The 27,146-nt window shown below is 35.8% G+C and overlaps 1 protein-coding gene across 15 annotated transcripts in view; it reads left to right on the top strand.

The window, feature by feature from the left end:
• Prrc2c (proline rich coiled-coil 2C) overlaps positions 1–27,146 on the top strand; it is a 90,147-nt gene that overhangs the window by 60,340 nt on the left and 2,661 nt on the right. For 7 of the 15 annotated variants that reach the window (XM_074047494.1, XM_074047492.1, XM_074047490.1 and 4 more), the window contains exons 21-34: positions 3,593–3,781; positions 3,915–4,166; positions 5,549–5,641; positions 8,868–8,969; positions 11,493–11,694; positions 14,264–14,467; positions 15,535–15,647; positions 16,316–16,452; positions 21,130–21,361; positions 21,619–21,741; positions 23,250–23,468; positions 23,872–23,975; positions 24,344–24,470; positions 25,544–25,780. In XM_074047494.1, coding sequence (XP_073903595.1) covers positions 3,593–3,781; positions 3,915–4,166; positions 5,549–5,641; positions 8,868–8,969; positions 11,493–11,694; positions 14,264–14,467; positions 15,535–15,647; positions 16,316–16,452; positions 21,130–21,361; positions 21,619–21,741; positions 23,250–23,468; positions 23,872–23,975; positions 24,344–24,470; positions 25,544–25,780 — 2,334 coding nt within the window. The remainder of the gene's footprint in view (positions 1–3,592; positions 3,782–3,914; positions 4,167–5,548; positions 5,642–8,867; positions 8,970–11,492; positions 11,695–14,263; positions 14,468–15,534; positions 15,648–16,315; positions 16,453–21,129; positions 21,362–21,618; positions 21,742–23,249; positions 23,469–23,871; positions 23,976–24,343; positions 24,471–25,543; positions 25,781–27,146) is intronic. The other 8 variants (XM_074047495.1, XM_074047493.1, XM_074047500.1 and 5 more) reach the window with 4 other exon arrangements.

Genomic DNA, 27,146 nt, shown 5'->3' with positions numbered 1-27,146 from the left:
CTTACCACCCACTCCACCCCCTCCCGCTCCCCCCCTCAATACCCAGCAGAAACTATTTTGCCCTTATCTCTAATTTTGTTGTAGAGAGAGTATAAGCAATAATAGGAAGGAACAAGGGGTTTTGCTGGTTGAGATAAAGATAGCTATACAGGGCATTGACTCACATTGATTTCCTGTGCGTGGGTGTTACCTTCTAGGTTAATTCTTTTTGATCTAACCTTTTCTCTAGTACCTGGTCCCCTTTTCCTATTGGCCTCAGTTGCTTTAAGGTATCTGCTTTAGTTTCTCTGCATTAAGGGCAACAAATGCTAGCTAGTTTTTTAGGTGTCTTACCTATCCTCACCCCTCCCTTGTGTGCTCTCGCTTTTATCATGTGCTCATAGTCCAATCCCCTTGTTGTGTTTGCCCTTGATCTAATGTCCACATATGAGGGAGAACATACGATTTTTGGTTTTTTGAGCCAGGCTAACCTCACTCAGAATGATGTTCTCCAATTCCATCCATTTACCAGCGAATGATAACATTTCGTTCTTCTTCATGGCTGCATAAAATTCCATTGTGTATAGATACCACATTTTCTTAATCCATTCGTCAGTGCTGGGGCATCTTGGCTGTTTCCATAACTTGGCTATTGTGAATAGTGCCGCAATAAACATGGATGTGCAGGTGCCTCTGGAGTAACAGTCTTTTGGGTATATCCCCAAGAGTGGTATTGCTGGATCAAATGGTAGATCGATGTCCAGCTTTTTAAGTAGCCTCCAAATTTTTTTCCAGAGTGGTTGTACTAGTCTACATTCCCACCAACAGTGTAAGAGGGTTCCTTTTTCCCCGCATCCTCGCCAACACCTGTTTTTGGTGGTGTTGCTGATGATGGCTATTCTAACAGGGGTGAGGTGGAATCTTAGTGTGGTTTTAATTTGCATTTCCTTTATTGCTAGAGATGGTGAGCATTTTTTCATGTGTTTTCTGGCCATTTGAATTTCTTCTTTTGAGAAAGTTCTGTTTAGTTCACATGCCCATTTCTTTATTGGTTCATTAGTTTTGGGAGAATTTAGTTTTTTGAGTTCCCTGTATATTCTGGTTATCAGTCCTTTGTCTGATGTATAATTGGCAAATATTTTCTCCCACTCTGTGGGTGTTCTCTTCAGTTTAGAGACCATTTCTTTTGATGAACAGAAGCTTTTTAGTTTTATGAGGTCCCATTTATCTATGCTATCTCTTAGTTGCTGTGCTGCTGGGGTTTCATTGAGAAAGTTCTTACCTATACCTACTAACTCCAGAGTATTTCCTACTCTTTCTTGTATCAACTTAAGAGTTTGGGGTCTGATATTAAGATCCTTGATCCATTTTGAGTTAATCTTGGTATAGGGTGATATACATGGATCTAGTTTCAGTTTTTTGCAGACTGCTAACCAGTTTTCCCAGCAGTTTTTGTTGAAGAGGCTGCTATTTCTCCATCGTATATTTTTAGCTCCTTTGTCAAAGATAAGTTGCTCATAGTTGTGTGGCTTCATATCTGGATCCTCTATTCTGTTCCACTGGTCTTCATGTCTGTTTTTGTGCCAGTACCATGCTGTTTTTATTGTTATTGCTTTGTAATATAGTTTGAAGTCAGGTATTGTGATACCTCCTGCATTGTTCTTTTGACTGAGTATTGCCTTGGCTATTCGTGGCCTCTTGTTTTTCCATATAAATTTAACAGTAGATTTTTCAATCTCTTTGATGAATGTCATTGGAATTTTGATGGGAATTGCATTAAACATGTAGATTACTTTTGGGAGTATCGACATTTTTACTATGTTGATTCTACCAATCCATGAGCATGGGAGATCTCTCCACTTTCTATAGTCTTCCTCAATCTCTTTCTTCAGAAGTGTATAGTTTTCCTTGTAGAGGTCTTTCACATCTTTTGTTAGGTTTACACCTAGGTATTTGATTTTTTTTGAGGCTATTGTAAATGGAATTGTTTTCATACATTCTTTTTCCGTTTGCTCATTGTTAGTGTATAGAAATGCTAATGATTTTTCTATGTTGATTTTATATCCTGCTACCTTGCTATAGCTATTGATGATGTCTAGAAGCTTCTGAGTAGAGTTTTTTGGGTCTTTAAGGTATAGGATCATGTCGTCTGCAAATAGGGATATTTTGACAGTTTCTTTACCTATTTGTATTCCTTTTATTCCTTCTTCTTGCCTAATTGCTCTGGCTAGGAATTCCAGTACTATGTTGAATAGGAGTGGAGATAGTGGGCATCCTTGTCTGGTTCCTGATTTTAGAGGGAATGGTTTTAATTTTTCTCCGTTAAGTATAATGCTGGCTGTAGGTTTGTCATATATAGCTTTTATAATGTTGAGGAACTTTCCTTCTATTCCTAGTTTTCTTAGAGCTTTTATCATGAAATGATGTTGGATCTTATCAAAGGCTTTTTCTGCATCTATTGAGATGATCAAGTGGTTTTTGTCTTTGCTTCTGTTAATGTGGTTTATTACGTTTATTGATTTTCGTATGTTGAACCACCCCTGCATCCCTGGGATGAAGCCTACCTGGTCGTGGTGAATAATCTTTTTGATGTGTTGCTGAATTCGATTTGCCATTATTTTGTTGAGGATTTTCCTGGACACCATGAAAGTCCAGGAAATCATCAGAGACTACTTGAGAACCTATATTCAAATAAATTTGAAAATCTAAAAGAAATGGACAGATTTCTAGATACATATGATCATCCAAAACTGAACCAAGAGGAAATTAATCACCTGAATAGACCTATAACACAAAATGAAATTGAAGCAGCAATCAAGAGTCTCCCCAAAAAGAAAAGTCCAGGACCTGATGGATTCTCTGCTGAATTCTATCAGACCTTTAAAGAAGAACTGATACCAACCCTCCTTAAACTGTTCCATGAAATAGAAAGGGAAGGAAAACTGCCAAACACATTTTATGAAGCCAGTATTACACTTATCCCAAAACCAGGCAAAGACACCTCCAAAAAGGAGAACTATAGGCCAATCTCCTTAATGAACATTGATGCAAAAAATCCTTATCAGATTTTGTTTGGTTGGTTGATATGAGTGTTTTTGCCTATTAGAATACAAGTTAGATTACCTAGCAAAGAGTATGCTCAATAAATGATCTGTTTAATTGATTTCTTAGATCTGTATACTACTTTATCATCACAAAGTACTTTGAAGTTTTTTTTTTAATTTTGTTTTCAAAGCAGACTTCTAAGAAATAGCCAAAACTTCTATTATTATCTTTCCTACTTAATGACTAATTTGTCTTTGTGTGTTTGTTGCTTTTACAGTTTTGAATAATGAAACAGTTTGAAGCCATGATTTGCCTGTGGTTACACTTAGAAGAGCCAGGGCTTTAAACACTTAAGCTTAAGTCTGGTTTCCATTTTTTCATTTGTTTTCTAATACAGATGAGTGGTTCAGGGAAAGTTTTCCTTAAAATGTAGTTAATCCCAGTTAATACGTAGATTCCTTTAAACCTCCCTCTATTATACTTTTTTTGGTGATACTACATAAATCACTTAGTAAAATATGAACTCTTTGCTTTTAATATGGTGAGTTTTAAAGTATTCTTTTATTAGGGAACAAAGAATGGTCAAGAGAGTGGCGTTGAAATTGGAATTGACACAATTCAGTTTGGTGCTCCAGCGTCAAATGGAAGTGAAAATGAAATTGTTCCTGTTCTTTCGGAAAAATCCACTGACAAAATACCTGAACCTAAAGAGCAACGGCAGAAACAGCCACGTGCAGGGCCTATCAAAGCCCAGAAGGTAAATATGATTCCTAAGGTAGATATAATTTTAGGAAAGCCACCAATGCTAATGAAAGGTATATCATCTTAAAATTGAATTTAGTTTTTAATAATGTTATATTATGCATTTTTGTCATAAACATTGACTTTAGCTTCCAGATCTGAGTCTAGTAGAAAACAAAGAATATAAACCTGGTCCCATTGGAAAGGAACGTTCATTAAAAAACAGAAAAGTAAAAGATGCCCAACAGGTGGAGCCAGAAGGACAAGAGAAGCCAAGCCCCACTACTGTTAGAAGTGCAGATCCTGTCACAACAAAGGAAACCAAAGCAGTCTCAGAAATGTCTGCTGAAATAGGAACAATGATCTCTGTGTCTTCTGCAGAATATGGCACTAATGCAAAGGTAAGCAGCATGCAATGATGGCCTTCTCACTTGATGCACATACTATGTCTAAAATGAGTGATAATTGTACTTTTTTTTCCTGAGGCATATATTCTGTAGACTGTGGGTTATTTCTATAAAGAAAGTCTTATTTCATGGTGTACATATGTAATGTAAAACTATTTACCATAAATTATGTTTCTTTTTGTGCTTGACTTTAGCTTGAGTAGATGGAAGTAAAAAAAAGAGTCTACACAGTATTGTAATGTTTTTGCATTGAGTTTGCAGGTTTTTCTAGAATGACTCTGCTACTTTTATTTTGCTAATAGAGCTATAGTGAAGTCCTATCATGTCTGCTGGTAAGATTCTCGAATTAGGAAATGGGCCAAGGTTATAGTAACCCAAAGATACATAGTTTTTTTTCACGGCTGGAACAGATCACTGTTTCTGTGGTTGAGCACTAGAGGATGTTGACTTGCAATTTAGGGGTCAAATTGAATGAAATATAAAAATCTTTAAAAATATAGTCTGCCCTCTGTATTTGTAGGTTTAGCATTCATGGATTCAACCAGCTGTGAATCAAAAAATATCCCCTGCCTCTCAGAAATTTGCCTCTGTAGTGTGTGTTTTCTTTTTTTCTTATTAGGGAAGGGCTCTACCTCCAACCCTTTTCTTATTATTTTCTAAACAAAATGATATAACACTGTTTACATTGTATTAGACATTATAATAATCTAGGAAAGGTTTAAAGTATACCAGAGGATGTGCATAGGTTGTATGCAAATTCTGCACAGTTTTACACAATTCATAGTGAGGGACTTGAGCACCTACAGATACTAAGAGGACAACTCTACTCATTAAGATAAATTGTGTTATGACTGTAGGAACTGGTTCTTACGGGAACAGCAAATTTCTGTCATGTTGTGTTCACTCCAGGACATATACTCACTGAGAAGGAAAGTAGATATGATCTTTTATATTATTTGAATAGTGTCAATTGTCATACAACCTGAATTCGTGTAAGTAGTAATTCAACTCTACCATATTTAAAGAAGGCATTCATCATAAAATCTGATTTATTGTGTAGACTAAAATTTTGATATCTATATACATTCTATTACTTTGAAAGAGCAAAAGACAATAGTTGTTATTAAGCTATAAATTGTACAGGAAATGCATAAAAATGTACAAGAGCTCAGCAGCAGTTGAAATGTTACAATTCAGCTTGATAGATGCATGTTGTATTATCCTACAGTTAGTAAGTTAAGATTTGACTGAGTTAAGTCTTAAGATCTACTCTTTTCTGCTTTCTTCCCAAACAACTTTACAACTGTTAGACTCTCACTAGAAAGTGGTCTGTTAATCCCATTCAAAAAGTATTTTTTTCTACTACTTCTCCACAGGAGTCTGTAACTGACTATACTACACCTTCTTCTTCTCTGCCTAACACTGTGGCTGCTAATAATGCAAAGATGGAAGATACTTTGGTTAATAATGTAAGTAATCAACCTGAGACTTGACAAGTTTGGATAAGAATCAGCTGTTATCTAATTAATCACCTTTTGTATATTTACTAGTATGACTAATATTTGGCTCTTATCAGGAAAAGAATTGATAGTATACTTTTTTCTACAAGGAGTATAATATAAACACAACTAAAATCAAATCTAGGCTTTTGGCAGTTGTCAGTACTAAGAACTGAATTCATTGCCTCAAACCAGTTAGGTAAGCACTCTACCACTTGAGCCACACCCCAAACAAAGCCATGCTTTTTTGTTTTTCCTCTGAAAGTCATCAGCTTTCCACCTAAAATCAAGGCTTTCAGGACTTAGATTTGATTTCATAGATACCAATGCTACTAACCTGGTTTTGGGAAGAATATTTGTTTTCATCGCTCACATTTTACAAATTCATTTCATTTGGTTGGCGATTTTCCTTCACAAATGAAACCTTTTTATAATTTAGCAAAGCCCTACTCATTTAAAACAATTACAGTCAGTCTGGAGGCATGGCTTAAGCAGTGGAACACCTGCTTTGCTGGTGCAAATCCCTGAGTTCAAATCCTAGTTTCCTCCCACACACAAAAGTAGTTAAAACAATTGCAATCAAAAAAAGACAACTAGAGGGCAGGTGCAGTGGCTCAAGTGGTAGAGTGCCCACCTAACAAGCATTCAAAAATATTATGAAACTTGTGGTCACACAGTTTAATTTTAGTGGAACATTTTAGAAGTTGTTTTATGATACTGGCTTTGGAGGGCAGATAGAAATTTGGTCACCTGCTCTCTTTAAAATACAGCCCTCTGTAATGAAACTGTCAGACTTAAATGTTGATCATTTTCTCAAACTTGTACAGATAAATATTTAAAGGTTTCTCCCCAAGAGTTTAACCATCATTTTCAATTTAATAATCTTGATTTTTATCTTAAATTTTTTCCCCATGCTGTCTTCCCTCTAGCCTCAACTGTATGGAGTATTAGAAAGGTGAGGTGCTCTAGGGGTCACTTTATCCAATTTTTGTGGTCCAGTTGAAGGACTCTTTAACTATGGATCTGAGGAAGGGGAATAGAGAAGAGTGAGTCACATCTTTCTTGGTGATGACCAAGAGCTGGTTCAAATAATTTGTCTGATTTTTACATATAAAACACTTCATGTGCCAAGTGTACACCCCTCCCACCTTTCTGAGAGTGCTTTCAATATTTTTGTTAATTTCCTGTGTAATGGAAAACTTCAGAAGTAGAAAAGTCCTTTCAGTTTTAATGCTGATATCAATATCTAGGTTTCCAAATACATTTGTAACATGTTACTTTTTCAAGAAAGTATGAAACCACTTTTTTTTTCTGATCAACCATCTCAAAATATAATTTTTAAGATGTAAATATGGAAAAAAAAATAACATTCTCAGAACCCTCACAGTTTTATCATTGAAAATAAAATGAAGCTGGGTACCAGCTGGGCTCACTCCTATAATCCTAACTACTTAGGAGTATAAGATTGGGAGAATCATGATCCCAGGTCAAAAAGGTGGCAAAACCCCATCGCAACAGAAAGAAGCAGTGCATGGAGGCATGTGCCTATGATCCCAGCAACAATGGGAAACTTAAAACAGGATGGTGGTCCAGGCTGCCCTGGGCAAAAACCAAGATTCTGTCTCCAAAATAACCAGGACAAAAAGAACTGGAGGCATGTCTCAAAAAGTAGAGCAACTGCCTCACCTCCAAAGCCCTGAGCTCAAAATCCAGTACCACCTACCCCCCCCCAAAAAAAAAAAGAAGAAAAGAAAATACACACACATGCACAAGATTTTAATGTTTTCTGTGTGTGACTTGTACACTGATAACTTCTAGAAGGATGAGAAACCAGTCTCATATATAGGTGAATAATACACATTTAATTATTAGTACTATGTCCAGGGTGTATTTGAAAGCACCAAGATCATTTTGTGTCAGGGAGCGTTTATAAGTAGTCATCGGTTTAGAATGAGTACACAGTGTTGCTTACTTATTCCAGATGTGTTAGTGATTCTGAACTCGATGTAGTGTTAAAATAGCTTGCATGGGACATTTTTTAGGGCCTTTTGAAATGTCCCTTTTTTGCTCACTCTCTCTTGTCATTGGTCTAGCTGTTCCATTTATACGTAGGGGTTTTGTCTTTTTTTAAAAGATAAATATTTTAGGCTTATTTTCTCTTACTGAGAGTTAATACAGATATGTTTTTACTTTTTTTTTTTTTTGGTGGGATTGGGGTTTGAATTCAGGGCTTCATGCTTGCAAAACAGGTGCTTGAGCCATGCCTCCACTCCATCCTAAGTGGTTAAGTATTAACCCTGTGTTACAATCGTTGCGTATTTTGAATGACCTGAAGATATTTAATGTAAGTACAGATGATATTTTTTACTGTTGAAGCATAGCTACCCTCAGATTTATATTAAAATCTCTATTAAATTGCCCATGCCATGACAAATCTTCATTTAGATAGTCCATAGTATCACAAAACCTGCATGAATCCCAATTTTTTTTCCTGAACAACTGAGTGAACCATCAAAAGCAACAATACCACATAATGAAATCTCAAGATTCAGAGACTAAGAGGGAGAAATGGATAGTGAGTTTCTATTATCTTCATCTTTCAAATACTTGTAATTATTGTATTACTATAACAAAACAATAATGTATAATAAGGTAAGGGTAATATTCTTTACTTTGCTCTAGAAGTTACTTTTGTTCTTGACTCTAGTGATAAGGAAGTTGAGTGCATTGCAGGAGAAAGATTAGTTTCTTATATTTCCAAAGATAGAACCTGTGGATCCCCCATATATGGTAAAAGTTCTTTTCTTAGAACATTGCTATACAGAATGTGGCCTTTGGACCAGCACTGTCAGCATCACCTGGGAGCTGCTTTGAAATGCAGGATTTCAGGCCTTAACCCAGACCAACTGAATTATAATTCACATTTTAACAACAGTTCCAGGTGACTTAGATAACATTAAAATATGAGAAGCACTGCAGATATCTTTATTGCAGATTTATGCATAGAATGGCTGTTTCTCTTTATACCTTTGACATAATTATCAACTATTACAGATAATGTAGATAAAAATAATCAGATATTCCTGTTGGCTCTGATAAAAAATAAACACCACCCTTAGAGTACTTTATTAATCTCATTAACGGGTCTTTCATCACACACTTTGATTGTGATATGTGTTGCCTTCCTTTTTCTCAGGTTCCCCTGCCCAGTACCCTGTCCCTCCCTAAGAGGGAGACTATGCAGCAAAGCTCTAGCCTAACTTCAGTTCCTCCTACTACCTTCAGCCTCACCTTCAAGGTATGTACAATATCCATCTCTCAGTGTCTATAATTATTGCATATAAGGGAATATAAATTAACAATATTTTTCATATTTTTAGTGATGTCAAATTATACCTTAACTTTTAACTCTATTCAGCAGTGATTTTTGATATCCTCATATTTAAAGCAAGGGCCTGTCTACTGTACTTATGAATTATGTTTTAAAAATATAGGACATAGGTAGTCCATGTTTGTGATTCATTTCCCACATCTTAAATACTAATTTGATAAAAGTGCTAATTTTTTATCTTTCCTGTAAGTCATATGTAAATTGAATGAGTGCAGTGTGGTGAGAAGAATATTACATGAGAAGGTAACACAAGTATGTTTTATAAGCATCAAGAGGTTTTTAATTTGATTTTTGCTGGGTTTGTGTGTGTGTGTGTTTCTGTCTGTCTGTCTGGGATTTGAACCCAGGGGCTCACACTTAACTAGGCAGGTGCTACCACTTGAGCCAAGCCCCTAGCTCTAATCTGAGCAGTTTTTGATGTCAAGTTTTAGCTTGTTGTTGTTATTGTTACTGTTCTTAATCTTCTATTATGTTTATAATTTTGAGACTTTTAGATCTGATGTTCACCTCAAGATCAGTATGTGTCTAAAAAGATCATGGAACTTCTGCTTTGTGTCATCCCTGTTTGTACTCAGTCGTTACTATTTACTGCCATCTGCTACATTCCCTTTACTGTTTTTCCACTTAAATGGCTATCTCAAACTGTAATCTTTACTTTGTCTTAATGATTTTTATGATTTTTATCATTATACTGTCCAAGATAATATTAGAATTTCACATAAGCAAATGTGATGTAATCTGTAATTGTTTTCAAACCAGCTGTTAGTTTAAAGTATCCTAGCTTGCCTTTCACTTATTTTTATAATTCCAAAACACATAATTTTAACTCTTGTATGCATTAGAGTTAAAATTAAATTGCATTAACTAAAACGTTTTTCAGTTCAAGTAATTGTACTTTTAATTTTCTTGAATTTTTAGAAATAGAAACAAAATTTTTTGCTGCTTAAGATAAAGTGAAAATAGGGAAAATATGTGGTCTATATATTATGTAATATTGGTACAAGCAAATGGCTTTATGTTTAGCTTCCCAAATTTTCCCCAATACTTTCATTTTAAAATAAAATACATTTTTAAGATGTACTTGAAATCAGTAAGTGATTCTGAGAAAGACTTTTCTTAAAAGTGTTCTATAATTTGAGTGTACAATGATAGTCATTAAGAAAAGGCTAAATTAGGAATAGTGTTTTTAAAGGTATATGGGATAAAACGTACTATTTCTCAAATTCTTAAAATATAAATTAAAGTTTTAGCAATCGGTACCTCAAGGACCCACATGCTTCCTAATGATGGTATTAAAGATAATACTCTTTTTTTAAAAAGTGTCCTTATGTAAATCACAAGTGGCTCTTACACATTCTCTTGGGTTTTCCTTTTAGCCCAGTATTTCCACTGGTAGTGTGAAAAATCTTTAAGATCTGTGCATCTGTTCTTAACTAAATTCACCTCAGTATATGTGAAGACCTTTATCTGTGCTCTCCAATTTAGACTGGTTATGTGTACCTACTGACCACTTGAACTATGGCTGGTCTAAATTAAGGTGTGCTGTAATAAAATAGATGCTATATCTGAATTTTTTAATATCAAAAAGTATCTTACCAATTTTTATGTTAATTACCATTTCAATACCACATACCTACAATATAAAGGTATGTGGATTGAATAAAATATTAACAAAGTTTTTTTGTTGTTGTTTTTTGCTTTTGGGGTTTTTTTTTGTTTGTTTTTTTGGGTTTTTTTTTACTCTTTAAAGTGCAGCTACTGTGTAATCCAAGCAGTTGGGAGATGAAGTAGGAGGTTGGGAGTTCAAGGCCGGCTACACAGTAAGACCTTATCTCAGGGAAAAAAAATAAAATAAAGAAATTAGGAGAGCACAGTTAAAACCAGGGTCGCAAATGCAAGACTGCACCCAGTATTTAAAATGCTTAGAGAGGTCTGGATGTGAAACAAGAAGTGTTTAGATTGCAACCCAAGCCTAAAACCTGTCTCGTTATTTTGCCTTTTACAGTACTGAGCATGAAACAGCCAAATGATGGCCTAATACTGGCCATTTGAAAAGTGTTGGCTTTAGAAGAGTCTTTCCTAGCATAGGCAAAGCCTTAAGTGAGTCCCATAGGGCAATTATATTTCCTTTCCTTATTTACTGATGAGGGTGGGGGTTATGTTTAGATGATACAATATCTGTAACAACATGATTCATGTTTCCCAAAGCTGTCACCACATTCTCCATTAAAACAGTTAAACGCCATTGTCTCACAATTCGAGTAAAGGGACAAGTGAAGTTTTTAAAAGCCTTGGGTTTTTTTTTTGTGCGGGGGGGTTGACACATAATTGGAATTTAAATATTGACACATACACACACACTTATATACATGTATATTAGTTCCTTACTGCCTTTTTTTTTTTTTTTAACAAATACCCATTTTATTGCAGATGGAGTCTGCACGCAAGGCATGGGAGAATTCTCCAAATGTAAGGGAAAAGGGATCTCCAGTATCTTCCACAGCACCTCCAATTGCAACTGGTGTTAGCAGTAGTGCCAGTGGACCAAGCACTGCTAATTACAGTTCATTCTCAAGTGCATCGATGCCTCATATTCCTGTGGCTTCCGTCACTCCTACAACATCACTATCAGGTAGAACTTTCTTGGGCTTTTCCTTAAAACTTTTTTGTGTGTGGTAGTGGATATTGAACCTAGTGCTTGCTAGGCAAGCACTGCCACCAGTATACACTCATAGCTTAAATATCTTCAGTTATATAGAATTTTTTATAATTGTTTCCTATTCAACATGCATGAAATATTTATCAGTTCTTTTATAAAATTCCTTGTACCTCCCCCCTCCCTTCCCCTCTCAGAATTTCAGTTAGTGTAAAAAGAATATTTTATTGATGACTTACTAAAATAGATTTTGCTGGGTCCTCACACATACACATGCACACTACAGACATTAAAGAATAAGTGATGAGAATAAAACTTTTTCTTTTAAATTTTCCATGTAATTGACCTTTTTGATTGTCATTTTCACATGTATGCAGTTAATTAAATCAGTTCAGAAATAACACAGAATAGCTCAGATTTTAAATGATTTGTAATCTGTATCTAATTTAAAGGTGCTATTGGCTGAAGCCTATTAGGATAATTTATATTTTCTGGTGAAGAGTTTTAGGTGTAAGGCGGGACTTACTTAGCCTATAACCCAGCTACTCAGGAGGTAGAGACAAGAGGATCATGGTTCAAACACAGCTGGGGCAAAAACTTTAGAGACCCCATCTCAGCAAATAAGCCAGGCATAATAGTAAATGATTAATCCCAGCAACAGGGGAGGCATAAGTAGCAGGATTATAGTCCTTGTCTGGCCCAGGGCAAAGGGGTTAAGATTAGTCTGTACCTGAGAAAGCAGAAAAGGGCTGGGAGCATGGCTGAAGTGGTATAGCACTGACCATGCTGAGCACACAGTCCTGAGTTCAAACCTCAGTACCATCAAAAGAAAGGGGGGGGTGTAGATAACTTCTGATCTACTATTTGAGTGATGAAATTCATTTGTTTTGGGATTTAATTTGTTCTGTTTTGTTAAGAAAAGTTTGTCAGCATTAGAGGTATTTCTAATATGCGTGACTCTAAAAAAAACTGTACCCTTTTCACTCTACCTTGTATGTAACCATGTTTCTTCTGTTGAAAGCATATTTTATTTCAAGCTTTTCCAGTATTCTCCAATAGTTCCAAAGCAATGAGAAGTTTTTCTTCCCATGGATACAAAATATATCCAACACAGCTTTAGTTTTCATTTGGTGATTAAAATACTGTTTTTCAATATTCTGCATACTGTGTTAGCTTTAGGTACCTAGAAAACAGTGCTCTTTAGGTTATACTATAATTATATTTTCTATAATCAGAAGTATGTATTAAAAATAAGCAAACCCAGAGATGATGTACTGCGTTACAATTTCAAAGTCTTCCAACTCTTTTTCCTTCTAAATCTTTCAGCCATTCCCCCTCTGCTCATTTGCAAAGGCGTTTTACTAGACTAACTTGGGCCCTATTCTGCTGGGGTAGGGAGTTTGCTCTAAAAGAAGCAGAAGGAGATTGTGGTAGAGAAATTTGGAAAATAAAGGGACTGGGAAGGTTCCCAGTTCTGTCTTTGGAAGTCAACAACCTTCTTTCTCCAGGTCTAGACTACCTCTGCTTCCCTTGACTAGAATAATTTTTAAACAAGGACTGTTTTTGACTATCCCTGTTGGTAGAGACCATAGATTTTTAAATCAAATACTAGTTATTTTCATTTTGCTCTATTGTTACAGTCATAGCTGACTGGTAATAAAAACCAATTGACCCTTCAAAATGTAAATTTTAAAATTCCACTCATTTATCTTCATTTGTATTCAAGGCGCTACTTTATGCCAGTTTTTTGCAAGAAAGAGAAATCTAAGCTTAAGTTTAAGTGACTTTTTTTTTCAGGAGAGAGTGATATCTCTCCGTGCCCATTTACATTTGTAAGTACTCCTAAGGTACAGCACTTCTTCCTTTTATGTTTTTATCTATGCCTGGTCATAGATGAATCAAGCTGGTGGTTGTCTTTTTCTTCTTTGTGATGATTAAATAGTGATACTAATTTGAGGCTTTATAAATAGACATGTAGGTACTCATTTTGAGTTTTGTGTTTTATTTTGTTCCTCATTTTAATTTTCTATTACATTTTTGCAGATTTTATAGGCTTGTTTCCATATAAGTGTTCTTTGCTTTTGTAAGCCACTCATTTCCATTTTTGGCCTAAGGCAATTTATAAGTACAGTTGTCTATCAGTATCCATGGGGGATTGTTTCCAGGACCCTGTCTCATCAAAATCTGTGCATGCTCAAGACCCTTAACATAAAGTGGCATATTTGCATGTAGCCTGCACACATCCTCTGGTATACTTCACATCATCTCTACATGACTTATAATACCTATGTACAAATGCTATATAATACTGTTAATAATTACTTAGGGAATAATCCAAGGAGAAAAATCTGTACATATTCAGTACAGACATAATTGTCTTCAAATATTTTCAGTCTGTAGTTACTTCAATACTCAGATGTATGCCCCATAGATAGGGAGAGCCTACTATACATAAGGGATTAAATGTTTATTTTCTAGATCCTTATTGGTACTGTGAACAACAGTGACTCTTTTAAACATGATCTTTCTCCTCCCCCAAATACAGGAGCTGGTACATATACTACCTCTTCTTTGAGCACAAAATCTACAACCACATCTGATCCCCCTAATATTTGTAAAGTGAAACCCCAACAATTACAGACCAGTAGCCTGCCTTCTGCGAGTCATTTTTCACAATTAAGCTGTATGCCTTCCCTTATTGCCCAGCAACAACAGAGTCCGCAAGTTTATGTGTCTCAGTCTGCAGCAGGTAAAATTTTTAGATTTGATTATTAAAAATTTAGGAAGTGAAGACATTTTAATAAGTGATTGTTTTTTCTCTTTACTAACTCTTTCAAGTTTAAATTTGTTTCATATGCTTTGCAAATATATCCTTTACAGAGATGAAACCTATCACTCCTTCACAAAAATTCTAGGGCTCTTGAAAGTTTCTTTTACATATACTACATATACGAGTATAGTTGTTAGGATGATAGTTATGATGAAGTAGTATCTAACAATTTGCAAAGTAATTTATGCATGTGACACTATTCTATCAAATCACAAAATGTTTAGTTACCTGAAACTTCAGAATAAATAATAACAAAGTTCTTGGGTTAGCATAAAAAGTAAAGAAGAAAAATATTAGTTGGAATATCTGGCCCCACTGAATATCACAGTGTTCATCTGAAATATTTTTAGAAGTACTTTAAACTCAGTAATGCTTTAAATTCAAAATAAAACAATGCTGTTATTTTACATATATAAAAATCACTGTAGTAACAGTTTCATAAGATCTCATAATCTCACAAGATTCCTATCTGATGACTTTGAAATTTGAAGATTGTTTATAATAGTGGTAAATTAAAAACAGTAATGAGTTTGCTAGAGTATACTGCTATATAAAACAGCAAGACACAAAGTAGTATGTATAATACATATAGAAGTGTGTTAAGAATCTCTCCCAAACTTAATCATTAATCATCAGTTCTCTTGAAATATTTTACTAAGTTTTAATAGTTTTAAAATTAAGTGGATTTGCTGTTTCAATGAGCTGGTTCATTTTCAATTTTTATGTGAAATTTTACCAATATATACTCCATTGACAGTATATGGATTTTTCCATAACCTGGTACTAGATTTACCTTACTTTAATTTACATGTACCTCTTTATTAGAAGTTTGTTTCTTTTTGCATTTGCAGCTTTTTACATTTCTAGTTTTTTGTGGCAGTATTGATTCTCACTTAATTTAAAATATGCTACAAAACTTGGTTTTTATTTAGTATTTGGAAAATTCTGATATTCAGACTCTATTGGTTGTTTTTCCTGGTCTATAGCTCAAATCCCAGCTTTCTATATGGACACAAGTCATTTATTCAATACACAACATGCACGATTGGCTCCACCATCCCTGGCTCAGCAACAGGGCTTTCAACCAGGTCTCTCTCAGGTAAATATAAAAGACTTCTATCCTGTGTTTGTTGCTTGCCATTTGTATGGCTTTAGCATTTTTGTTGGACTACACATGTTAGGTTCCTTGAAGTTAGAGCTTACCTGTGATCACCTTAAATAGGATATTAGCAAAGTTTTTTAACCCCAATTTAGCAGACTTCATAGTTAACAATGTAAAATAAGTAGTGGTTTGAAAAGAAAATTTATTTAAACCACCTGCCACTGTGGCTCATGCTTGTAATCCCAGCTTCTCATGAGGTGGAGATCAGGACGATTACAGTTCCATGTTAGCCCAGGGAAAAAGTGAGCACGAACCCCATCTCAGCTAAGCCAGCATGGTAGGGCACAGCTGTGATCCTAGTTGTTCAGGAGGTTGTAAGTGGGAGATCCACCACTGTTGGAGACCATCCAACAGCAAAAAACATGAAATCCTACCTGAAAAGTAACTGAATATAATAATAGTAACTCAAAAGCAGGATAAGGCCCTGAGTTCAAACCAAAAGAAAAGATTTGTTCTAAAAGGGAATTGATATATCACTGTTAACTTTTCTTTATTTTCTTGTCTTCAAATTTTTATTCTTTCTAAATGTTATAATTTACATGTATGCTATTCGTATCTATAATTATATATGTGTGCGTTTCTTTGTTATGGTTATTGCATTGCAGCCAACTTCAGTTCAGCAAATTCCAATCCCTATTTATGCACCACTGCAAGGACAGCATCAAGCCCAACTGAGTTTGGGGGCCGGACCTGCTGTTTCCCAGGCCCAGGAATTATTCAGTTCTTCACTTCAACCATATAGGTAATTGCTTTAAAAGTTGTATGTAATGTTAAAAATAATGTACTAGGACAGTGGGGGCAATCTAACCAGTATTCAATGTAAAGCTGTTAGGAATTGGCACAATTCCCCTATACAGTGAACATATGCTAATAAAAATGTAAAAATAATGTAATTACCATCAGCCCTACTGTTTCTTCCCCTCAAAAGCTAGTAATGACCATGTTATAAACAACATTAAATTACTCAAGTCTGTTGATTATATGTTGTAAACCTCAGTCTCTGGTAATTCAAACCAAACTTTATTAAAGAAAGTCGAGCCTTAAAACATCTTTTTTTTTTTTTTAATTCATATGTGCATACAATGTTTGGATCATTTCTCCCCCCCCCTGCCCCCACCCCCTCCCTTACCACCCACTCCACCCCTTCCTTTTCCCCCCCACCCCCTTGATACCCAGCAGAAACTATTTTGCCCTTACCTCTAATTTTGTTGAAGAGAGAGTATAAGCAATAATAGGAAGGAACAAGGGTTTTTGCTAGTTGAGATAAGGATAGCTATACAGGGAATTGACTCATTAATTTCCTATGCAAGTGTGTTACCTTCTAGGTTAATTCTTTTTGATCTAACCTTTTCTCTAGTTCCTGGTCCCCTTCTCCTATTGGCCTCAGTTGCTTTTAAGGTATCTGCTTTAGTTTCTCTGTGTTGAGGGCAATAAATGCTAGCTAATTTTTTAGGTGTCTTACCTATCCTCATATCTCCCTTGTGTGCTCTCCTTTTTATCTTGTGATCAAAGTCCAATCCCCTTGTTGTGTTTGCCCTTGATCTAATGTCCGCGTATGAGGGAGAACATACGATTTTTGGTCTTTTGGGCCAGGCTAACCTCACTCAGAATGATGCTCTCCAATTCCATCCATTTACCAGCGAATGATAACATTTCATTCTTCTTCATGGCTGCATAAAATTCCATCGTGTATAGATACCACATTTTCTTAATCCATTCGTCAGTGCTGGGGCATCTCGGCTGTTTCCATAACTTGGCTATTGTGAATAGTGCTGCAATAAACATGGGTATGCAGGTGCCTCTGGAGTAACCTGTGTCACAGTCTTTTGGGTATATCCCCAAGAGTGGTATTGCTGGATCAAATGGTAGATCAATGTCTAGCTTTCTAAGTAGCCTCCAAATTTTTTTCCAGAGTGGTTGTACTAGTTTACATTCCCACCAACAGTGTAAGAGGGTTCCTTTTTCCCCGCATCCTCGCCAACACCTGTTGTTGGTGGTGTTGCTGATGATGGCTATTCTAACAGGGGAGAGGTGGAATCTTAGTGTGGTTTTAATTTGCATTTCCTTTATTGCTAGAGATGGTGAGCATTTTTTCATGTGTTTTTTGGCCATTTGAGTTTCTTCTTTTGAGAAAGTTCTGTTTAGTTCACTTGCCTATTTCTTTATTGGTTCATTAATTTTGGGAGAATTTAGTTTTTTAAGTTCCCTATATATTCTGGTTATCAGTCCTTTGTCTGATGTGTAGCTGGCAAATATTTTCTCCCACTCTGTGGATGTTCTCTTCAATTTAGAGACCATTTCTTTTGATGAACAGAAGCTTTTTAGTTTTATGAAGTCCCATTTATCTATGCTATCTCTTAGTTGCTGTGCTGCTGGGGTTCCATTGAGAAAGTCTTTGCTATACCTATTAGTTCCAAAGTATTTCCTACTCTTTCCTGTACCAACTTTAGAGTTTGTGGTCTGATATTAAGATCCTTGATCCATTTTGAGTTAATATTGGTAAAGGGTGATATACATGGATCTAGTTTCAGTTTTTTGCAGACTGCTAACCAGTTTTCCCAGCAGTTTTTGTTGAAGAGGCTGCTTTTTCTCCATAGTATATTTCTAGCGCCTTTGTCAAAGACAAGTTGGTTATAGTTGTGTGGCTTCATATCTGGATCCTCTATTCTGTTCCACTGGTCTTCATGTCTGTTTTTGTGCCAGTACCATGCTGTTTTTATTGTTACTGCTTTATAATATAGTTTGAAGTCAGGTATTGTGATACCTCCAGCATTGTTCTTTTGACTGAGTATTGCCTTGGCTATTCGTGGCCTCTTGTGTTTCCATATAAATTTCATGATAGATTTTTCAATCTCTTTAATGAATGTCATTGGAATTTTGATGGGAATTGCATTAAGCATGTAGATTACTTTTGGGAGTATAGACATTTTTACTATGTTGATTCTACCAATCCATGAGCATGGGAGATCTCTCCACTTTCTATAGTCTTCCTCAATCTCTTTCTTCAGAAGTTTTCCTTGTAGAGGTCGTTCACATCTTTTGTTAGGTTTACACCTAGGTATTTGATTTTTTTTGAAGCCTTAAAACATCTTGACTAAATCACAGCCCTCCCAACAACAATTAGAAATCACATAAAATAGCTGCTAAAGGACCTAAGGGTTTACATCCTGCTAACAGCTATAAGTTGAAGTCTCCTCTGAAGCATGGCAGATAACTACAGTATGTTAGGAGGCAGAGGTCAGGGTGGAACAGAAGAAAGGAATGTCAGACAAAGAATAGAAGAAGTAGTGACAGTGGTGACAAGTACGCTGTGTTGTGCAAAAGAAAGCACTCCCTCTAAAGATTTACTCAGGTACGCTTTGAGTTTTCTTTACAATTAGGATAATAGCGAAAACTGACTTGTATTAATCCAGCCCTCACATACATTAACTAAACTTAGTTCTTGTACAGCCACACATAGTAAATTAAGTCATCCCCATTTGACACATGAGATAGTTAGGATGCTTAGAGGTAGGAGTTGTTTTTTGTTTGTTTGTTTTTGTTTTGTTTTTTAACCAGAATTTACCTGAGAGTGGAAGTGTGAGAGTAAAAATTAGATGGTAAGAGCAGTGCACCATGGCATAGCTGTTACGCATGTTCATGGTAATGTCACAAGTCATCAGAAAGAAAAATAAATTTACATTCAGGACATTTAGATGAGGAAGATTATAAAGCTGTAAATTTGCTTTTAGGAATTTGTTTTCTTTTTATACATAGTTTGGGTAACATTTCTGTATTTTTAAGTTAAATTTGGCACCAGTTGGTATAGCTTATGTATTTTAAGACACAATAAATGATACACCTAAAGAGAATAGTCTTTCTGGGATGTAGCTCAGTGGTAGAGACCTTGCCTCAGCATGTACAAGACCCTAAATCAATACCCTAGTAAGCTTGATAAATAAATGTCTTTGTATTTTGGTTAAAGGTTCTTCCATACAATTTAGTAAATCTGTATCATTATTTAGCTTTTCCCTTTTTTTCCTGGTATTACTGTCATTTAGTTTGGCAGTAATTTCTTAAAATTCTTTTAGAGTTGATAAAACTATTTACCCTAACTAGAAGTTAGAGATAGTCTTTTTCATATTCAGTTTGGGACAGCTTTGAATTTGTGTTTAGAAATAAACCTTTAAAATTTCTAATCCAGGAATAGCAGATTCAATCTCACAAGCCACTGTCCCAATGCCTTCCCCCTCCCCCCACCTTCCCCCTCCCCCCACCTCTCACACACATACTGCCCCTACTATTGCTGGGGATAAAATCCAGGGACTTATGAAGCTAATGAAGTGCTCTACCACTGAGCTGCACCTCCAGCTTCAAGCCAGTCTTCCTTCAATTGATACTGGCTGCTTGAACCACTGTTAAGAAGCTTGCAAACACTTCCCACCCAGCAGTGTGAAAGAGTACAATTCTTAATTAGTATTGTCCATCATAGTCATAGGAAATGTAGTAGCAATGTTCTGACATTCTATGTTTGCAATTTCCTTTTTACCAATTGTCTTAGAAGACATGATTTTTAAACCAGACTCATTCCATAAAAATGTAATAAACATATGTAATTGTGGCTAGTGACTACTATAATAGAAGGCACAGGTCAGATTAATAGTGAATTCCTGAATTTATTTCAGGACACCAAAGTTTATAACAGTATCTTCATATTTTCCCATATTTAAGCATAATTTACATATAGGAATTGTGAAGATCACTTGTGATCCATGACTAGCACTCCTGCCTAATGGATTTTGCTCCTGCCACTAAATCAGTTTTAACAAAGGATAATATTTATTCATAATTCTATCTTCAGTCCACTAGTTTGACTTGCTTACTGTTTGCTTTAGCATCTTAAAAGTATACACCGGAGGTTTCCATCCCAGAGATGATAGGGCAGTCCTAGTTTAGATTTCAATGTTGTGTTTTTTAAAAAGAAAGAAAATCTGTGGTAATCAGGGTTAAACTAAAACTACTGTTTTGCTTTATTCCATAATTATCTTGGGGCCATACATACAGGGAAGTAATGAGATACAAAGAATAATAGTTGGGGCTATTTGAGGCTATAGCTTGGAATGCAGTATCATCAAGAGAAAAACAGGTTCAGTTTTTTACTTCATAGTAAACATATAAAAAGAATTACCGTCATTTAAGTTTCTCCAGAGAGAGCATGCCTTTTCCCAAACTTTGACATGTAAAGTTTTGTTGTATACAGGGCTCTAAATCTTGAAATAAGTGTCTTAGATACAGGTTGTTTTCTCTACCTCTTTTCTATTTCTTTTCTTGAGTTCTGTGCTAATTAGATTATTTGGTCATTTGGGATAGTCTTAAGGTTTTCAGATCCACATAAAATTAACTTGTAACACATGTTTTTCATCTTTAATATTTAATGTAGATCTCAGCCAGCCTTTATGCAAAGCAGTCTTTCCCAGCCATCTGTGGTCCTTTCTGGTACTGCTATCCACAACTTCCCAGCTGTCCAACACCAGGAACTCGCCAAGGCACAATCAGGTCTTGCCTTTCAACAAACTTCAAATACTCAGCCTATCCCAATATTGTATGAACATCAACTGGGGCAGGCATCAGGACTAGGAAGTTCCCAATTGATTGATACACATCTTCTCCAGGTAAGGCAGGGGCAAGAACAGTGCACAGATCACTGTATTCCTATTTTAAAATAAATCCAGATTGTTGAAACATTTTTTAAAGAAAAAAAAACTCTAATAGGTGAATGTTAAAAGACATTTTAACGTGAATAGATAACGATCTTCCTTTTTTTATATAGTAGTATTTTTAGAAATTGCTTTGAAATGATTCCCTCAACACCTCTAAGTTAGATATCTTTTCAATCTTACTGCTCTTTCTTATAAAATTTTTTTTGTAGGCTAGAGCAAATCTTACCCAGGCCTCAAATCTTTATTCTGGACAAGTACAGCAGCCTGGTCAGACAAATTTTTATAACACTGCTCAGTCACCAAGTGCTCTCCAGCAGGTAAACTATGGCATGGTAAATTTCCTCAATTTTCTTTATTATTATTTTTATTGCCTTTAATATTGTTTGGAAATTTGTGTAAGACCAAGATGGGAGGAGTGGTTTTCAAACTGAGGTATCCTGGGAATTCCGTTGGGTCCACTGAGAGTGGAAAATGTTTCAGTCAGTCCGATAATACCCACCTCCTCACTCTTTCCCAATCCCCTACTTCAGTCAGATCTGTTTTGCCTGTTTTTTTAGTGGATTTCCATGTAATAGCGTATTTAAACAACAGAATCCATGAATATAAAAGTATGAAGAATGTTTTTCAGGAATGTAAGTGTGATAGGTGGCTTGCCCATTAGTGTTACTGGTGAATGAAGGCCCATAACCACCAAACAAGTTAATGTAATAAATTGCATGGTGTCTCAGAGACTGACAAAGTATAAATGGCAAATACCTTAAGTATATGGATGCAATAATATAAAAATGATTTTTTTTTGCTGGACGCTGGTGGCTCATGCTTGTAATCCTAGCTACTCAGGAGGCAGAGATCAGGAGGATCATGGTTCAAAGCCAGTCCAGGCAAATAGTTCACAAGATCCCATCTCAAAAAACTCCATCACTAAAAAAGGGGTTAGGGGGGCTGGTGGAGTGGCTTAAAGTGATGGCTCTGAATTCAAACCTAAGTGCCGCAAAAAAAAAATAAATAAAAAAGAAAGTCATCTTAGGCTTTCAAAGTTAGTGGAATGTCAACCCAGTTAGTCTTGATCATCTTCTCTTGTGACTCTGGTTGCTATTTTAGGAAATGACAGTTCTTAATTATGTCTTTATTTGCCATTAATATTAAATATGATATTTTTAAAAACTGACGAAAAGTTCTTTTTCTTGTCAAACTCATTTTGACCAGATCTGAAAATTCTATAAGAACATCTACTTGGGAGCTTGCTACTTCCTAAGTTACATCAAATATTTTGTGGTTATTTGGCATGTACTGTGAATAACTTCGAAGATAATCATAATTATTTCAGTTATATAGTTCTTCCCTACCAGTAACGTGAACAAAACTATAGTCATGTGCTACATAATGATGTTTCCATCAACAGCAGACTTCTTGACAGTTGGCCTGTAGTTTCATCTGCCAGGTGTGGTGGCACACGCCTATCATCCACCTTCTTGGGAGGTTGAGGCAGAAGGATTGCTCATAACCAGGAGTTCAAGACTAGACTGGGCAACATTGCAAGACCCTGCCTCAAAAAAAGGGGGTTTGGGGAAGGAAGAATGAATTACGATTAGTGAAGTACAATCTGTGTTGTTGCAACACCACATTTATTAAAACACATCACTGTCATTAAGTGACATGCAACCATATTTTGTTGTACCTCAAAAAAAAAAGAGTAGTTACTAAGCAAAAGATTTGTATATGAAGTATACAAAGTATAGATTGATGTTTTCTGTTTAAAGAGTTGTGTGTGTCTACTATAGGTTTATGTGCATAATAGTTATAAGCAAATTACTGCAGTTTTTGTTTGCTTGTTTTCTAGGTTACAGTACCTTTGCCCGCATCCCAGCTTTCCTTGACTAATTTTGGATCTACAGGGCAGCCTCTGATTGCTTTGCCTCAAACTCTTCAGCCCCCATTACAGCATACCACCCCCCAAGCACAGGCTCAGAGCCTGAGCCGTCCTGCACAAGTAAGCCAGCCTTTCAGAGGATTAATCCCTGCTGGCACACAACATAGCATGATCGCAACCACAGGAAAAGTAAGTTTACTTGAGACTAAAGCTAAGTGTTTGGATATGTGTATCTTTGTAGTCTAGTCTATAAAAAGAAAATATACCTTGTAGAAAATCTCAACCCCCCCCCCAATTATACTTACTTTTTTTTTAATTACCATTTATTACTGTGTTTGGTCCTCTCTTGTTTTTACCTAATGATAGAATTCACACATTTTGTGGAGAAATTGAATTTACAAAGTCTCTTAGACTTACTTAATTACAAGTCTACTTGGCCTGATAATTCCATAAAATGGACAGCCTAACTATAAGATTTTTGTGCTAAGGTTCTTAACCCTATCTAGACTGGTCTTTAAGTATAGCACATTAAACACTGAAGTTAGCTTACAGAATTGAAGACATATTAAGTTTCTTTTGTGTTTATTCTCAGATGTCTGAAATGGAACTAAAAGCCTTTGGAAGTGGTATTGATATTAAACCAGGCACACCTCCAATTGGTGGTAGAAGCACCACACCAACATCTAGTCCTTTCCGGTAAAATGGATATTTAAATTTGCTTATGAGATTTCACAGTAATTGATCACCATTTGTTTGCCAAGTACTTAATATCATCAGTCCCACCCTTTAAGCAGAAAAGTAGTTTGCTAAGATGTTCATTTTGATAATTTTATCTGCAATGTTAACATTTTTTATGTATCCTAAGAAAATTCTTTTAATACAAAGCAAGTGTAGCTAGTCTTTTTTCTCACTTCTGCCTCTCCAGTGTCTCTTCTACTACAGTGTTTGTTCAATTTTCATCAACTACCAAGTATGATGAAAATACTAAGGAAAATGTCTATAAAAATCTAAAAGCATTACTTACTTAGTACTACTGTACTGACCAGTGATGGATTCCTTCCAAGGGCTACATCAACAAGTCCAAACAGCCAGTCCAGCAAAATGAACAGCATTGTCTATCAGAAACAGTTCCAGTCAGCCCCTGCCACTGTGAGAATGACCCAACCATTTCCTACACAGTTTGCACCCCAGGTAGGCGGATATAAGTAAGAATGAGTACTGTTTACTTGCATAGTTGCTCATTTGAGTATACCTCTGATTTTGTAATCTTAACATTAACCAGTTAAGTACACTTTTGAATGAAAAAGTTTCTGATTTTAATAGTAAATTTATAGTATTCAGATACATTCTTTGCAATTTATAGCTAGGTACTAGCAGTAATTTTTTAGTTTAAAAACAAACAATAGGACAGGGGGCGTGACTCAAGTTGTGAGTTCATAGCCTAAGCTGTCCTGTACAAGTAAGCCAGCCTTTCAGAGGATCAATCCCTACTGGAACACAACATAGCATGATTGCAACCACAGGTTGCACAAAGTTGTAAGTTCAAACCCAAGTACCACCCAAAAATAGAAGAAAGAAAACAGACAATAGAGTTACTCAAAAGATTCCCCCACACAGCTCTGATGGTTTGAGTCCTATCCCTTTTATCTTGTTTGAGGAAGTTGACTTTTCAGCGAAGGGTCCCAGTGCTTGAAGTTTTCTAAGCCCAAAGTGAGTTTTGTTTCTTACGGGTTTTTTGTTTTGTTTTGTTTTGTTTTGTTTTAATGCAATTTAACTTAAATTTTCACAAAGCTGTCTTTCGTAAATGGGTAAAAATGATGGCTTCTTTTCCTTTTGTTGATCATAGTAAAGGACTAGCTAACATTGATAACTCTTGCAGCAAAACTAGAATTGGTTCCCAAGAAACACATATTTGTTGAATTAGTATTAGTTTTATTGATCTTCAGATTATGTTTGGTTTAGGTATGTACCTTTTCTGCAGTCGTACCTTTCTATGCCCCCTTTAGAATGTATAGCTGAGATACAAGAACCAGCTGAAGTGCCATAGCATACTTTGCCTAATTTTTCTGTTAACTACCTAAACATGGCCTGTTTATTCTTTGTCCTTGTTAACAGACTGGCACAATCCATAAACTCCCTTTTACTGGAAGGATGGGCACAGATTTACCCTGGGATAAGCCAACCTGATTTAGTTGGCTTTTTTTTTTTTTTTTTTTTTTTTTTTTTAACAGTTCAATGTTGTATGTTTTGTTTTTTTCACTCAGATTCTCTCTCAGCCTAACCTGGTCCCTCCATTGGTAAGAGCCCCACATACTAACACCTTCCCAGCGCCTGTTCAGAGGCCACCAATGGCACTGGCCAGTCAGATGCCTCCTCCGCTGACCACAGGCCTCATGAGCCATGCTCGTTTGCCACATGTAGCCAGGGGTCCTTGTGGATCACTATCTGGAGTCAGAGGTAATCAGGCCCAGGCTGCGTTGAAGGCTGAACAAGACATGAAGGTTAGTACAGTGTTAACAGCCAACAGAGCAAGAATCTGTCTCTGAACCATGTCTTAAAATGCCATTGGACCCATAATCATATATCCAGGCATTCATTGTCTTACCAGATTTAATGAAGCTAAATTACCTTTATTCATTATTTTGGGGTTTTTTTTTTTTTTTCCTCCCTCCCACCCTCACCTTTTTTCCTTTTTTTTGTTTTTGTTTTTGTTTTTGTTGTTGTTTCTGGTGCTTTTGGTTTTTTGCAACTCTAGTCAGAAACCAAATTAACATTTTAAACTCTGTGGCCAAATGAATTGTTCATAAAACAGGTATTTGAGGGAGATCTGAGTTTGGATGCTATATTTTTTGAAATAGCAGAAAAGTAATGTGTATTTATTATAGGCTTCCCCATTTTCTTTCTCTATTTTTTTGTTTGTTTTTCTTCCCTCCCTACTCCTCCCCCTGCCCCTCTTTGCATCTATTTTGATATGTAATCATGGTGGTTTGAAAACTCTGGAATGGGTAAGACACCTATGTTGATTTTTCTAGCACAGTTTTCTTCTTAAAATGTTTTCACATCCTTTTTTGTTTTTTGGGGTTTTTTTTGCCTGCCACTTGAGGTGGCCATATTCCACAATGTGCAGTTGTAGATGAAGAACTTAGAAAAGCACTTTGGGATCCTTCATGATGAAAGGCACAAATCAACATAGGTTTGCTAAAGCAGAGAATATCTTAGTAGTCTGTGTGGGGACAGTTCTTGTAGCACATACCTTACCTGTCTGCCTGTACTGCCAGTGGGAGTTTATTACAAATTTACTTTCGGGTTGACTTGAGAGATCTTAGTAATTTTATCTGTTTTTGTCACTGCATAAATCAGTGTAGAAATTAGACTAGAAAAAAAGATGCTTACAAATAGTGAAATGTGCACAGTAAGGCTTTAGTCTGTCTGAATTGGAAACATGTTTGTGATGACCCTATTAAAGAATTCAGTAGATACCTAAGTTTCTTTCTGGGTTGACATCCTTTTTGTTTCTGATGCTGAGTAATCAAATTTAAACACTATCCTGGAGTAAAACTCTTGTTAAATATTACCTACTTTTATTAGGCTACTTCAACAGATTTTCATCTGTTTGTTACTACTAAAAATACTAGTATACATAAAAAGTTTTGGAAATATTATTTGGCCTTGGTTTCCAGTACTGCTCCAGGCTACTTGGCATTTGATTTTCACACATTCTCGTGTTAGAAATGACACTAGCGCTTAACTAATCTTAATGGGGTGGGAAAGTATACAAATTTCTTGAAACTTGACTTGCTTTCAGTCTTTGGATAGAACATGTTACCTGTAGAACTCGAATTTTTTTGTTATATATGCAAGAGATAT

The sequence above is a fragment of the Castor canadensis genome, chromosome 11 (genome assembly GCF_047511655.1).
Source record: "Castor canadensis chromosome 11, mCasCan1.hap1v2, whole genome shotgun sequence".
NCBI lineage: Eukaryota > Metazoa > Chordata > Mammalia > Rodentia > Castoridae > Castor > Castor canadensis.
This window is presented reverse-complemented; position numbering and strand designations above follow the sequence as displayed.